The 16,556-nt window shown below is 34.8% G+C and overlaps 1 protein-coding gene across 2 annotated transcripts in view; it reads right to left on the bottom strand.

Moving 5' to 3' along the window:
- RASA2 (RAS p21 protein activator 2) overlaps positions 1 to 10,494 on the bottom strand; it is a 44,580-nt gene extending 34,086 nt beyond the window's left edge. For both annotated transcript variants that reach the window (XM_085298626.1, XM_085298627.1), the window contains exons 1-3: positions 10,395 to 10,494; positions 6,779 to 6,882; positions 5,646 to 5,740 (exon numbers count right to left, since the gene is read on the bottom strand). In XM_085298626.1, the coding sequence (XP_085154752.1) occupies positions 5,646 to 5,740; positions 6,779 to 6,882; positions 10,395 to 10,471 (276 nt within the window). In that variant the 5' untranslated portion in view covers positions 10,472 to 10,494. The remainder of the gene's footprint in view (positions 1 to 5,645; positions 5,741 to 6,778; positions 6,883 to 10,394) is intronic.
- Between the last annotated feature and the right edge of the window lie 6,062 nt (positions 10,495 to 16,556).

Genomic DNA, 16,556 nt, shown 5'->3' with positions numbered 1-16,556 from the left:
GCTACAACTCTAAAATGGCAGTAAAATCCTTACCTGACCTTGTGCACGTTTCTAAAACATTAATGTTTTGACGTAAAACTGAAATGTTTTTATGGTAAATCCCCTGGGGCAAGGGTTGTATTTTTCTCTCTGTACGTCATATGGGAGGAGACCTGAAGTTTCTTTTTTTTTTTAAGGAAGTTTTAAATGTAACTATTTCAGGGTGCCTGCCAAGTGTTTTGCAAACTGTTATTACATGCAATGGAACACAGGTACACTAAGAAAGTATTTGTCAAGCAGAGAAACTCTATTACAAAAATAGATTTACATGCTAAAAACAGGATATTGAGAAGGAAGCCAACAGCCTTACAAGGCAAAGTTCTTGAATGACAAATGAAGAGACAGTATTAGCAGTATTTACTGTAACAGTTGGCTTTACTACTTTAAGTAAACAGACCTTGTGAATGGCCTAAACACGCCTTTCTTTGCTCTTAAAAAAAAAAAAAAAAAAAACACAAACACTGAAAGACCAAAAAAACACCCAAAGCCGACAAGTCATGTATTCTTTTGCAGTGGTCAGTACAATAGAAAGTTTACTGATGTTATCTATACCTATATTTTGTCCAAAACTCATCACCATAATGGATACAACAAAATGGCTGCATCGAAGTGAGTATTTCCCTGACAAATACGGACAGTTTTAGACAGATCATTGTTTTATTTGTTGAGAACAGTGTGATGGTTTCCTAAAGCAGCTGATATGCTGATATCACACCTTTGAAAGAAGTATGCAGCTTGGTTTTAAATGTGGTTGTACAGGTCGGTTCTAGACCAAAACATCAAGAGAAATCAGTCATTCTTATAGGACAAATAAGAACAACTCTTTATGCGAATGCGTTTTTGTAGATCTGTTATCTCAAAGCAGTTCACAAAGCCAAGTAGGTACCATTTTTAATTTATAAATGGATTTACAATTATCTTGCCCAATACTGACAAGAGGGAGACAAAGCTGCTGATTCTGTGGATGAGATTCACACGCAGGTTACCAGAAAAGTCAAAAAATAAAGTGCCCAAATCACTAACCTAAATGTCAGAATCACAAAAACAATTTAGCCTCTTTTTTTTAATATATATATATATATATATATATATATATATATACACACACACACACACATACATATATATATATACACACACACACACATACACACACACACATATATATAAAATTGCTACTGCATTTAAACACATTACTTTACGAGTGGTTTTTTTTACATCCTCACATTTTCAATGTTCGGATCATTTCCACATTGTGAAATGTTGCAAATACCTATACCAAGTAAAAGGCTTCTAAAACTCATAAGTGGAAACCAGACTGGCAACTATTTTAAATATTTACCCCTATAGGCACTTATATAGTGTGTCTATGTTCTGAATATATACTGTGCCCAATGTTCTATGGTTGCAAGTATACCACAAAGTAACTTTTGACAGTATTAGTTTTCTTCATAAAATCTTCTCTCCTTCATATTCAAGAGGAGATGCACAAATTGCTTGAAAGGTGGCGTATGTTTGGGAAGGTTATTTTGGGGGTCAAGTGTATGTGTATGGGAGGAGGTGTTACACAGATTTAAAATACTAACAGTTATTCTCCAACTCCTCAGCAACCAAAATGCTAAATTACAGTGTTTCTGCTAGACTGTCTGTCCTATTTCCACCTCCCCCAACTCAAATGAACACATATCACAACTGAATTACTGGATTTTAGTAACCTGAAGGATGCTCTTTAATATATTATCATAGCACGTTAACACTTAAACATAAGGAAAAAAAAAGTCAAAACCCAGAGAATTTGCATACCAAAAGCCCCAAACAAACCTACCAAAATAATTCAGGTTATCTACTTATAAGCACCTCAGGTAAACTTTGTAGCATACGAAAGTAAAACTGGGGTTCCAGAACACTCCATAAATTATATAATATTCCTACCTTTAATATGGCACACAACAGTTAATTATGTGTACTTACTGCAAAGACTCTATACATACCAGACAGAGAAGTTTTCTTAGCTTTCATCAGCCTTTTCCAGCTTCCTATTCTAAGTTAGAGGAAGCATATAGCATATTTTACTGTCTCCCACACCTAGCTCCTAGCACAAAGGAATGGCCTACAATTTCATACTGTTAGGAGAATACGGTCAACCTGGATCTTATTGCAAGGTTTACTCTATACCAGATCTTTCTTTCCTAGGACTACAGATCCGGACTGTTTGAATCTACAAACTGGCCTGAGGTTCACTCTCTATCTTTCCGAACAAACTTAGGCATTTGACATGAACACCAGGTGAATCTATCCTATCAGAAGTACATCATTTCAATAATGTAAACCTTATCAATTTTAACGAAGAAGAATGTCACTTTCAAAATCTTCAAAGTGCATAAAAGATTTCTCCTCAATATATTTCACAAATGTAGATCAAATCTCTACAAAATATTTTTTTCCATGAGTAGCACAATGGACTATGTTTAACAACATGATCTCATTTCAAATTAATTAAATGAAGATTATAAAAAAGACAAATGCAATCCTAACAACTTTATTAGCATGCTAAGGCTATCTTCATTTTATAAAAAAATCTCAAAAAAATTTTTTTTTAAAAAAAAAAAAGTTTGTACCAGCTGCAATTAAATACTGTGTTCCACTCAACTTTCCAAACACTATTTTATTTGCTTACTATTCCCTCATTCACACCCACTTTTCAAGAACTAGTGGACAGAGGAGAAAGTTTAAGAAGGCAGCATGAATGACTCTCCATTCTCAATATTGTAGCCAGGAAAAAAAAAAAAAAAAAAAAAAAAAAAGCAACATCCCTCTCCTAAAAACAAAGCAAAAAAGCCCTCTATAGAATAGATGCTTACTAAGAGTCAAAGCCAAATAATTTTTAGACACTCCTCCCATTGCTGGGGAAAGCCTCCTCCTTCTCCCATGGAGTCCCTTCACTCCTTCCTTTTTAAAATGGATAAAAGAGTAAGTTCTAGCTTGATATTAACTTACATTCCTTTTTAAAAACAAAGATCTGATCTACTGAGTTTTTACACTGGCATAATTACATCAGATGCAATTTTATCTTATCAATACAGTTATTAAAATACAAAGATACTTATACATCAATTTAACATACTTGAACCACAGTATTTGGTTCAAGTATTTCAATATGACAGTTTAATCAACATAACTGACACACCTTTATGCATCAGCAAAAGCAGTGTACTATACATGGCAAATCAAATTCTCTAAATAAGATCGGTTAAAACCAGAAAGCCAGCTAGTAATAACACGAACTCATAAAACAGTATCTTTGTGTTATCTCTATTTTGGAAAGGGTAGAAAACAAAGAATAAAAAACAGAGAGAAGAAAAGTAATTGTACAAATCCAAGTTAACTTCAAGACAGATGTTTATTGTTTTTTGTAATCATTTTATGCTAGGCTAAACCAAAACCTTGCATTAACTTAGGCACAGAGTGCCTTTAATTTGTCAAACTTCCACTTTACCTTCACTTCAGATTACCAATATTAATACAGAGCTGTGGAACTAGAATGTAAGATGCTGGGTATACAGCTTTTCCATTAGCAGTAGTGCATTGTGCTTTTTACCCTAGAGAAGTCCTAAATTTATAATAGCTAACATGGTTTTAGGAAATGACTGCTCTGTTCGTTTCTTCCCACTCCTTCCCATTTTTTCATTTAAAAAGAATCAGTAAGTAATTCCAGGAAAAAAGATGTTGCATTCAATACACTTTTAAGTCTTTCTAGAAACTGTCTAGATTTGTTCATTAATGAACTCAAAATCTCTTATGATGCTACTTCTATTTGACCTACAAAGGTATAGCCTACAGTTTCCCATAGAGACGATGAGAATTGCTGGAAGTGTAAAGAAAAACAAACAAAAAAAAACTTAAGAAAAATCCAAGATAAACTTATTAGAAGAAATATACCAGCCAGTGCCAAAGCACTTTATGACTCAGTCTGGATTTTGTATATCTGCAAGTCGTATACCACAATATTCCACTTATTCATTGCAAAATGAATATGCATTTCTACCACTAAGGTATCTGAAATACAAGTAACTCTTTAGAGCAAAACTTGCTTGTATGTAAAATAGATTTCTGGTAAACACAGAGCACAGTATTCTTGGAGGAAATAGCTTTTCTTTAAAAGAAACTGCAACATATCCTGCACATAGCCAGGGAATACAAAACACTTCAAAGCCACCCCTGTACCCATCATAAGGAAAAGACTCATGTGGAGGAAACTAGAAAAAAAATAGTTAACTAAGTGTTTAGCCCTGTAGGGAGCACAGTGTATTTGAAAACTACTTTCCTGTTTCAAACCACTACTTAGCTTTTTAAACATCTGTACACTTTTTCTATGAAATTAAGTCTGCTATTTTTAGCCTTACTGGAACAATTCTGCAAGTCTAAGTGTCAGTACACTACGGCACTTTTGAACCAAGTAGTAGACTTGAGCCAAATTTAGCAGATAGCAACAGAGCAATTTCTGAGACCTATTCCTACTAATTTCCATGGGAAAAAAGAGGCAGAACAGAGGAGAGACATGTGCAAATGGAAATGAAATGAAAACGAAAAAATTCCTAACTCTAAGGAAAGATTATCATGAGGAGTTCACACCTTAGGGGCAAAGTGTCATTTTTTCCTGGAAAAGCCATGCAGAAGCATGTTTGACCTACTCCAGCCATAGGAAAGTATCAAGAAGAGCTTACATTCAACTGCGAGCTACAATGCCATGGAAAATTAAAAATTTTATTTCCAAAACATAGAAAACTAACCAATTATATGAAAGACTTTAATTGAATTTTCACAAGCCTAGTCTTACTCATAGTAAGAGAACAAAATGCATGTTTTTTTCTAATGAATGAGGAAAAAAATGATAGTACACATGACAATACTTAGCTCAAAGCAGAAATCACATTTCAGCTTATATTTTAAAAAGATTTTCTAGAATATTCAGTACAATTAGATGGTGTAATTGGAAGAAGAATGAGACAACTCTGATTTTCAACAGGTAAGAAAAAGCGATAACAGTTCGGATATTGTTTTGTACACCCCAACAGTGGAACTCTAAGCTTACAGCACACAGTTGGTTAATTCTGCCTAAACATTCACCTTTTATAAAAGTAGGTATGATTCCCTCCTACCTAGGAAGTTCAAAAGAAAAATACAAACATTGCCAAGTCTAAGACTCTGCACCAAATAACTCCAGTTTTGAAGACTTCAATATATCATATGATCAAATTTCAGATGATAACACTGACACTGATTAAAACAAGATTCAGTAGTTTCCCAAATTTTCACTCATCTCAAGTACATAGATCCTCTTGCTCCAAAGACTTTAAATACAATATCATACTGGTAAACATCTCCCAGACAGTTGTTTCAAGTATTTTATCAGTTTTGAAATTAGCATAAGCAACAATACAGCTAGTTTAGAAGTGCAGAATATGCATTATTCTTTAATCAGGCTGAAAGACAATTGACTCACAAGTTAAAACAGCGGCTCACTTCTACCCGCTGCAGTTCAGTATGAAGTTTTACCATTACACAGAGTTAATTTTAAAACTTAAATGTGCAGTTCTAATACTTACCTGAACCTCTGAATTAGAATCAATAGGTTGAAGCAAAAACCAGTTCTCTTTGCCTGTGTAGTTGCATAAATCTTCTTTCTTGATTGAAACCTTTCCTAGGGGCAGGGAGAAAGGAAAGGTGAGGGCATAAATACCACATTTATGTGAACAGGTCAAATAGTTTAAGAGATCTGAGGTCTTTACTTTTTTTTTTTTTCCCCTCTCCATCTTTTTAAAGCTAGTGATGTTATATGAAAAGCTCATGGAATGAGCAAACTAGGAACATGGAACAGAAGTAAAACAGCAAAAGAGCTTATATAGAGACAAATTAAGCTAATTAATATGTGTTATCTTTGCTATCACTAATAAGACTAGGTAAAATAAGAATGCACTTGTGGCTGTAAGAAAGATAACATAATGAAGCTTTAAGAGAACAGTAACGGTGTCGAAGAACTTTTAAATAGGAAATTGAAGGTAAACGCCTTTTGCTCTTCTGATTGCTATTTGGAAAGCTGTTATTATACCAAATTATCTGGCATCCTGGTGCAAATTATTTCCTTCCTCAATTCATATGTGAGGCCTACTTCCATAGTACACTGCTAGCTAGAGCTTTTATAGAAACTATATCAAAATAGCAGCTGCAATAGGGCAATTATGCACTTAAAGAAATTCCATCTCTAATTTTTTTAAAAAGCTACATAAAGCATTTTGCCATGACTTGTTAGTTATCAGATTTACAGGTTGCACTGGCAGAGATAAAAAGCAATACAAATAATTAAGAATTCTTCTAAAATTGCAAAATCAATTCCTTCTGTACAGATTTACCAGTAGCAATAATTACTTAAATATTCTATTGGAACAGAAGGGAAGAAAAAAACCCAATGACAATAAAAATATATTCAATAAGACCATAAAGTGTTCTATTATCCTAAAAAATGAGCATTTTGAATATAACAGATTTTAATATATTAAACACAAGAAAAAATTCTGCTTCCCAAACATTAAAGGAATATTTAGGTTTAAGTGCACTATTCACCTTTCTGAAGTGGGCATCAGTTTAATTATTATATTCATTAAACTACAGATAGCGATACTGAAAAATAACCAAATATTTTTTGAATCATGCAAGATGTACGGAATATCCCAGAACTTACCTATACGCAGGTCTTTTTGTAAAACACTCTTATCATAAATATAGAAGGACAACCATTGGAATGTTCGTGGAATCTCAAAGTAAAACTCTTCCCCAAAATAAGGGCTGAAAAGCAAAACTGAAAGTTAAAACAGCAAAACACTTAATATAATTTATACAGGGAAAAAAAATAAAAAGCAGCATTTTTACTGCAGTCAAACTTTGGCCCATAGCACACTACTACCAATCTGTTATCAGAGGTATACACGCCAATTTCATTACAAAATATACCATAACAGTAAGTTAAAATCCTGTTAGAATGCTTCAGCTGTGTTCAAAAACAAAAAGTAACAGTTAAGTTATTCCACTTTAAATTAATCCACTTCATTCTAACTACCACTCTATTCCATCTTCTTTTTAATCATACAGCTTCCCCAGAAGCTCTGAAGTTTTATGTTTCTCCTCTTCAATTCCGTAGATTGTTAAATTTCATTAAAGCACAAATTATGAATTACTTCACTAAACTGCCCGCATTTGTTTAGATCTAACTTCTGTCCCAAATTTGACACTCGAGATTCAGGCCTGTAAAGTAGAGCTGCAAGTTTTAGCAATCAACACCGAACAGTGAAAAAGAAACATCATTCTCAAATACTGATTAGCTCCTCCAAACTGAACTGGTCACTGCATTTCTCCAGCTAATCAAGTGCAATATGGTATTTACAGTTCACTATATTTAACTGTCATCCAAGCTGTATTAATAAATAGCAAGTAGTATTTGGAGAGCACCCCACATAAACAGACTCTGGGTACTGCTATATTACAGACACCAACTACACTATGTGTATGTGTACTTCTATCTTCGCTCTCAAGGAACGTAGACTTCCACCAAAGGAGGAGTACTTCTGGGCCCAATCACAGTCAACAGTCAGAAGCTTGGATTTCAAATGATTGAATGACCATTTTATTTACATCACTGTTGTAAATTCTGAAAAATGAATGTGCCCACCAGAACTCCTCATTTTTGGGAACGACTGAATTCTTATAGACTTAAAATGCTTTCATCTACAATGCAGTAGTATCACCAGGGAAAGCATTCAGCTTCATGATGATGGTTTTAGTCTTTATTTTCTTTCTACAGAAAAGTACTGTAGTGACAGGTGGACCAACAAATTCCAAACAAAGTTAGTTTTTTTGTTTTCTCATAATATATCTTTCTGACTGCGTGTTTTTACGATATTTGTATTTAATAAACTAGTACAAACATGCTTATGTCTGAAATGATCAGTTTAATGATATTTCCTACCTAAAAGAAAATACACCCCTCCTCTCTTCTCTCCAAAATAATTACAAAACATAACCGAAACTCTCAAGAACTGATACTTCATTAGGTTAAAAATAAGAGTGAAGCTAATAACTAGTTTAAAGAATCAAAAAAAAATCTACTGATGAAATATCCAGCAATACAACTATCCAGAATCTTATCTTTAGAACAAAAAGCTTTAAGCACAGAAATCCCCTATGAGGAATTTTTCAAGAGAAAATTTTTATTGTATTCAGACTCAGAACTCCTACAACAGGCTTCAAAGTAGACATATGAATCAGTATTAGCCTTCATATTACGTTGATAAATAATCTGTTTAAGAGTTGCAAATTTTACTAGTGTTTTTTCAGCCTCCCCCACCTTTTTTTTTTTTTTTTTTTTTTTAAACCCAACAAATTCAACTTCGACTTTGGAAGCTGAGTTCTTTCTTGTTCTCAGCATCATCACTAAAGGTATAAATTTATGAGCAAAATTATCTTTAGCAGCTTCAATTTCCTTATCACCTTGACTGCTCATTCTGACTGAATAAAAACATATTTTTAATATAAGTCAATTTTGATGATACAGCTCAAGAAAGAGTAGCTATGGGCATAAATAAAAGGTAAAACTTACCACGTAAATGTGTTTTTCTTCACATAGATTAACGTGACCACTTTATGAATCAGTTGTTGATTATTTTTAAGCAAAGCATTAGGCACAGTGAGAAAATTTAAAGTGAAAAATACAAAGGATTAATAAAGAAATTCTAAACGTGGATACAAAACAGTCTGAAGGGGTACAATAGGTTATACCAATAAGGAACAATTAAAATAGAAAACTTTCTCAACCTGTTGCTCAGGGACATACTTTCTAAATATGAAAAAATACACATATTCAGTATGCTTTAAAACTGCACACCAGTAAATCATTCGCATTGCCTGTAAGAACCACAAAAAAGATGAATCTGATGATCTTACTACTACTGCTCTTTTTTATATATATATAAAATATCAATACCAATACTTTTTTCTTAAAACACACACACTGACACACACACACATATATATATATTAAAAAAAAAGAAGAAAAAAGTATTTAGTTTGATGGGTAAAAGGGAACTCCTGTCTACTTGAAAAGGAAATTTTAAGTTTCTGATTTACTGACATAGTCTAACATTTTTTTTTTTTTTTTGAAGGACTACCCAATTGATTCCATTTTGGTATTCAATTTTAATTCTAGGTTCAAGTAAACAATATCAATCAGGAATGACAACTATATCTCATTTTTAATTTGCAATTTAATCTGCAACTGCTGTAGTCAGATCCAAATATTTTCAGAATTTAGTTGGTTTCAGGTATGTAGCACTTGCTGTTTATGCATAGGCATAAGGAGGCTTTGAAACGATACTCTGAAAAAGTAGCTATTTAAACCTATCTAAATTTGCCATATGAACACTATTACTCTTCCTGAACAGGAAGCATCAAGAGAGATGGCTCAAAGAACAAATGCTAAAAACAAAACTGCAAGAGTCAGGAAAATGTTTTAAATTCAAGCATATATGGATTTTGAGAGAAGGGTTTAATAATAACCAAATTTATCACTTAGATATCCTGGAAGATCCAGCCGTACCAGTGCTTCAGTACAGATCAACAATGAACTTAGAATTTCAAGATGTAAAAGAGGCTATATTACTTCAGCTACATTACCACGACTTTTTTCTTGTTTTTAAAGCTCTAAGGTAGTAGCAGAATGAACAGCTAACTACTCAAGGAGGCAAAGCAAGCCGTTCTGTATTAGTTCCCAAAACAAGAATTTCAAGAGAGAATGAGGCCTATTCAGGGAGAATATCCCACACCAAAAGAAACTCTGATAAATGGAAGAGTTCCAGTTCCTTCAATCTAGAAACAGGTTTTACAAGACAGACACCAAAAGCAGAATTCTACCAATAGAGACCAACTACAGAACATATGTCAGACACAGGAAATCACAAGGAAAGCAAATACCAAGCAGATTCCTTTCCCTTGAAAATAACCTGGCAAGAAAAAGTGTGTTATGGTGTCCAAAGGAACAGAATTAAAAAAAAAAAAAAAAAAAAAAGTGAAATATGTTTCTGCATGTTTCATCTTAAAAGCACTGTATTACTTATGCGCCCCAATTTTACCTTCTCTCATATACTCTTAAAATTTACATATTGCTCCAGTGTTTCTGAGTAATCTTCACAATTCAGCTCTCATTTTAAGGAGGCACAGCAAAACCACATGTACACAGATACGTATCTTGTTTTCATTCTGGACTGAGGAGGTCTTGCTCACCATCTCCACTTAAAAATTAAGCTTACCTTAAAGATTTTTCAACTACTTGTGTACGAAAAACTTCCTCTTGGTCCAAGTTTATAGTACAGAAAACATCTCTCATTTTGTTGGGTACTAAATGTTTGGCTTCACCTGTAAATAAATAAATAAAAATACTATAAATATTGAGAGGAATCTCCCCCCCCCAAAGTATTAGGCACAAGAATTTTACAGTTTGCAAAAGCATCCATAGTTTACTTTTCCATTCATTCACCTATTAAGTTCATTCATTCAGAGGATCCAATATGTACACAGGAATTGCTACATCCAACTTCATGGGGGATGAGAAACCGACAGGAAGACACAGCGCACTGATTCACCACCACCACTTCCTGCAGCACCTGCACTTTCCCTTAAGAGGTCTCATCTTGGGCTTGACCTCATCTAGCTTGCTGTACGAGAGAAGCTTGCAGCCTGAAGTGATACGGCATTAGGTCATAAGACCGAGTGATGATCTGACGGAGCTATTGCTCACTCAATATTTTCTCCAGAAATACTTAGGTTAAAGGAAAGTGATTAACAAGATTTCACACATCAGATTCATTTTTCACACAAAAATTTTTTTTTCAACTTAAATGATACATTTTCAAAAGGCCCAGTTACAAATACTTTCCCTCCACCCAACCACCTGGTCTGGTGGAGAAAGGTGAAAATCAACTAACAGCTAAACGCAGCCTAGATAAAGACAAGCTGAAAAGGAAGGCTGTAGAGAGCTAGGATGATTGTCAGCATGGGAACACTAAGATTTGCCAGGTACCGAGTCTAGTCCACCGCAATAACATGCACTGGACATTAGACAGCCCTTTCTAGAAATGGTTACTTCTAAATAGTTACTGCTAAAAACAGCTCCCAATACTCAAATTTGAAAGCTCTTTGAGAATCTGAATACTGCAGACGTCTACATTTATTTATGGCAATACTATCCTTTTGCTTAAATAGTTATTTCCCCTGTGGTGTTTCCTTCCCTTCTGAAAGTCTTTGTAGACAGCAATCACACCCTTTTCAGCTTTTATTCTGCAACAAAGCTTTTCTGGTCCTCTCTCATATGAGATATTTCCCTCTCTGTACCTGTTCCATTTTAATTATTAGCTTAAACACTAGCAACCAGAATTGTATAAAGTATTCCAGATTAGGTCTTAACCAGGAGCTTTTACAATTGCACCCATCCTTACATTTCTACTAGAAACATCTTTCCTAATAAAATATAAGAGCAAAATTATCTAAATTTCTACTATAATATATCAAAGGGCAATAGGGCTAAAATTACACCAAGTAGACAGTTATAGTTACTTTTGTCTCAATAACATCACATCACTTCCAATTTCAAAGACCATAGCTTAAAATTATATTTGAAATGTCATACATCTGTTTGTTCTGTAAAAATGCAGATCGGAAGCACTGTGGAAAATACAAGCTCCACTGCCTACACTGTTAGAAATTAAAATTGAAACTCTTTTTTTTAATTAAATAAATTACTGACAGTCTTGAGTATTAACTAAATAATGCCTGACATTTCAAAGGCGAATAGAATTGTATCCTGGCAGAGAATATGGTGTTATAACAGGAACAGAGACTGAACTTCTGCATGGCCTTTTCACAGTCACATTTATGTACACTGATGGAAAGTATGAACAGACACTTTAGTAACACTTCCACTGTTAAAACCTCTGTTCTCAGAAGCATCAATGAGCTCTTCATAAAGTTGGGTGCGGGAGAGGAGGAAGTAAACATATTTTTAAATGTCATGCCTAATGTTGACAAATTAAGAGACATCAATAGAACTGTTTTTTAATGCCATTACACCCTAAAAAGAAGAGATTAAACTCAAAATTATACCTGAAGTGAGATACTAATAAAAACAACAGAGATTGAACATCACTTTAAAATATGCAATTTTAAAAAAATATATGAAATAGCTTCCCTCTCAGAGGGCTTCTGATGCTATAGTTTATAATTAACGTACATGATCTGCATATGTCAGTTATTCCAGGTAAGGATCTTCTGATTTTTCATTAATACTCTGTAGCTTAATCATCCTATTTTTACACAAAATATTTAACCTCTAGCATTACTTTAACGCCATTGTAAAGCCAGAGTTTGATGGACTTCAACGGGGGATTATAAATACTAGTTTTCTGTTTTCTTCAAAGAATACAAATCAACTATTTCCACAGACACCTTCACAATTTTCACGCCTGCTATACTGTAGTCTTTCAGCATTAAAAGGAACTTTATTACTCAAGAGAATAGGAGAAAAAAAAGTTCTGATTTTCTAATGAATTTTGTAGCTCAAATGTTAAGCATTAAAGAATGCACAAACTCAAATTCTTTTTTTTTTTTTTTTTTACATTTAAAATAATTTTTGAATTTCTCTATCCTGAGGTAAAGATAACCTCGTATCACTTATCAGCTGAAGTACAGAGCATGAGATTCCACATCTTTCCAAACTCCTCTTAACATGTGTGATTGTGGGAGACTTCTCAGTCATATAATGGTCCAAATCTTTTAAGAGCCTTACGTTCTTAATAAAAAGCACCAGCTTCTAACTGATTACACTGCAGGTAAATCTCAGGTTTTCCTCAAAACCAAAACCCATAAGTGTGTAACAGCTGCATAAAAATCAAGTATGAACAACACATATCTGCCTGAATTTTCTGATTTTTAATTTATTTTCATCAAGTGTGCAATTCTGAACGACAAGGATGGCAAACGGAAGGCAGTGTAAGCTCCACTGTTCAAGAAAACAGAGAAGAATAAAGAGAAGTGAAAGAGAAGTATACCAAAGAAAAGTATACTAGTGTTTTCCACGAGTTTGTTCAGAAAGCGTAGACAGTAAGAAGGAACACCAGAAACACCGAATAAACTTGTTTTAGGAAGAAGAGAGAAATTAAATCAATTTTAACTGTGGAACTGTATTCCAAACCTTTTCACAACGGCTATTATTTAAAAACGTACAATATGATACTTGCTTAGAAAATCTTGCAGTTCAAATAGCAAAACATAAAAGGATTCAGACCGCAGCAATTACATAGACGTTTTTGTTTTGTCCATATCAATTCATTCGTTTCAGTCACTGAATTGACCTAAACCAGAAATTATTCTCACATGATACCTTCAGTAGCCTAGTTCAACAGAAAAAATATGAGTTATATCACTAAAATAATAAATGTCAACTTTTATATTTTGAAAAGACAGACATTCATAATTACGTCTATTTATATGACTTTGGAGTTAACTTCATCGCCACTCAAGTGCTTATTTTGGGAAAACAGGCTAATCAGGTATATTAGCTTGGATTAAAACATTTCTAAAAAATATTGTTTAGGTTTCCTATACAAATACTTAATATAAAAAATCTTAATTCAAATTGAGAAAGATTAGATCAAATCTAAGGAAAAGGAAAAAAAAATACGATGCTAATAAGCACATAAGTGTTAGATCAATAAGAACTCAGGTGCCTACCATCTAATAAATTAAACTCTCCACATTAGGAAAATATTAATTACAATAACACATTGATGTTATGAAAGTCACTAAAGACAGTAGTGTGGCAGCCTACTAAACACAACAGTCCCATCACTTGCCACCATTTTGTACATCACTTGTTAAATGTAGATACATCATGAAAACATCAAGTTAATCCTTGCTCACACTTAAAAGCGCATCAGAACCTAAGCAAAAGCAGCAAGTAGGATAGATTCACTCAATAGAAGATACTGTGAATGGCATATAAGTGTACAGTTACTATTCATCCTTCGACAGGAACCTGAAAGCATTATGCCCATGAAGTGCAAAGTTTTCTATTTGGGGACTGACCATGCTGTAAAGCAACAACTACATCCACTGCAGGAGTGCAGTATAATCTAAGATAACCACATGGTGTTAACTATTCAGTCCAAAAAGTTGTGAAATAGAATGAACCCTGAATTTTATCCAATGAGTAGTTCCAGCAGATGACAAATTAGAGGTATTTCCAGAGTGCTCCACTAGGACAGGCTTTCAACAAGCATTACAATGTAACAAAAAAACTAAAGTAACCAAAATCACTTACCACAAAAAAATGCACTATATGTTAGAAAACACAAGCTAGTTATACAACTTAGAACACTGAATTATGAAATATGCCTGAAAAACCTACAGGAAGATATTGATTCACCTAGTATAGTTAAGGGGCTTTTGTCAGTGCCACAATACATAAAACAGAGCCACCAATATAGAATTGTCATTGAAAAAAAAAATTACCCGACTTCAGTAGATTCCTGGTGAAAACTTGCCAAAATATAATACCATATCTTACACTTGAAAGCCAGAGGCAGGAGACTGTCTACAAACGCTGGTATCCCACACAGGACATATACAGTACCACAAACTCCAAATGTATTCCTATTCTATTTTTCATTGCTATGTACGTAATAGCTACTTATCTGTAAGTATAGGCCTCAATTCTAAATCTCTTGTGATGATCTGTGTAGCATTATTAAGTTTACTAAGATTTATCCTGTTTATGTACTGTAAAAACAAAGCAAAAATAAGAATTTACCACAGATGATGCATATTTTCTATATATGTGCAATTAATCAGACCTGACCTTCCGCATTAGAATTATCATGATCACTTGTGCAACATATACAAAATGAGTAGTGTTAGGTCCTGTAGGAGTTTACATGCCAACAAGACTTAGGCACTGGATCTTATTCTACTTGTGAGAAGCAAGTTATAGGAAATTTTTACAGATGTAAGGTCTACTACTGGTTAACTGGATCAGGGGGATTATATTACTACATATGATTTTTATTCTTCTTCATTTGGAGGTATTTTACTCCCCAAAACACATTAGTAAAATATTAGCAAGAAGTGAAAATAAAAGTACTACACACTGTGTAAAGAGGTCAGCAAAACATCCAGGAATTTGAGGGACCAAAAGCTTCTTCAGCATATTTAATACATCTTTTTAATGGTATTTTTGTTTTGTTAGCAGCAACAAGTAGTTTTACAAAGAGATTTTCATTCATTGTTTCAAGAAATGTCTATTATCATAGCTGTTACTTCCATTCATTTTTCAAATTTGCTCCTACAGTTTTCCCATGCTTTCTGCAACCAGTTCTCTATGTATTCTCTAGGAAGCAGCTCATAATCCTCTGTTTACCATTACTTTTGCCAGGCAATTGACTGGTAATATAAAAAGTTACAATGTAATTGGAGGGTCTATGCATAACACATGAATGAGATGCAATAAAGCTCATTTCATCATCAGTGTTAAGAAATTCATTTCTTGTCTTCTAATACTTAACAGAAAATTTCATTCAAGTATCACATTATTTAAAACTAATTTGCTGTGATGATACAACTCCTATGATAAAATTAGGATGCAGGATGGAGTCAGCAAATAATTGACAGCACGGCATTTCAGAAAGTGTGTGTTCAGTCTGGCTGCTCAGCAAGCAGCAGCCCTCTGTAGCTAACACTGGATGAAGATCACCTTTAAGCTACGTTTAACAGCGTCTCCCGTTCTCATGACCTAGTCTTCTATTTGCTGAAGACAACTTCAAGGCTATACAATGTGGTGTAATATGTAAGTAAAAATGACTTCGTTTCTCAACTAAAGCTGATCACTCAAAAGGTGTTCGTAACTGTTCCTCAGTCCCCGCACAGTGTCAAACTCGGCTTGCTTCATCCCATTCTCAAAAAAGCTGATCAAATGCGTGAGAAAGGAAATAAATGGGTTACATCCGAATTGTATGAATGTATTTTGATACCCCTCAGGAAGCCGCTGCACATCCTGTTTCTCGTCCTTGCTTTGAAGTCCCTGCAAGTCACATCGCGTTATCTCCCCTCTGCCCCGAGCGCATCGCGGTGACCACCCTCTGCTTCGCCGCCGCGCCGCGCCGCGCCGCGCGTGCCGCCGTTTCAGCCGGCGCTTCCCGCCCACCGCCCGCCAGCAGCCGTGGCCCCCGCGCCCCCGCCCCAAGCGCTGCACAAAGCCCCAGCAGCGCGAACGGCCGTCCGCAGCGCGGCCTCCCACCGCCGACTTCCTGAACACCAGCCCTTTCGCAACCGCCGCTTGACAAACACCCGCCGGTGCCCGCGCTGGGAGGCGACGGAGGCGGCGGGAGGGGGCACTTCTCCCCGGCGGCCGGCGCCGCCCGCCC

The sequence above is a fragment of the Rhea americana genome, unplaced genomic scaffold (genome assembly GCF_003343005.1).
Source record: "Rhea americana isolate MKP2758 unplaced genomic scaffold, rheAme1 scaffold_14, whole genome shotgun sequence".
In the NCBI taxonomy this organism is placed as follows: Eukaryota; Metazoa; Chordata; class Aves; order Rheiformes; family Rheidae; genus Rhea; species Rhea americana.
Note: the sequence above shows the minus strand (reverse complement) of the source record. Positions and strands in the feature narration are given on the sequence as shown.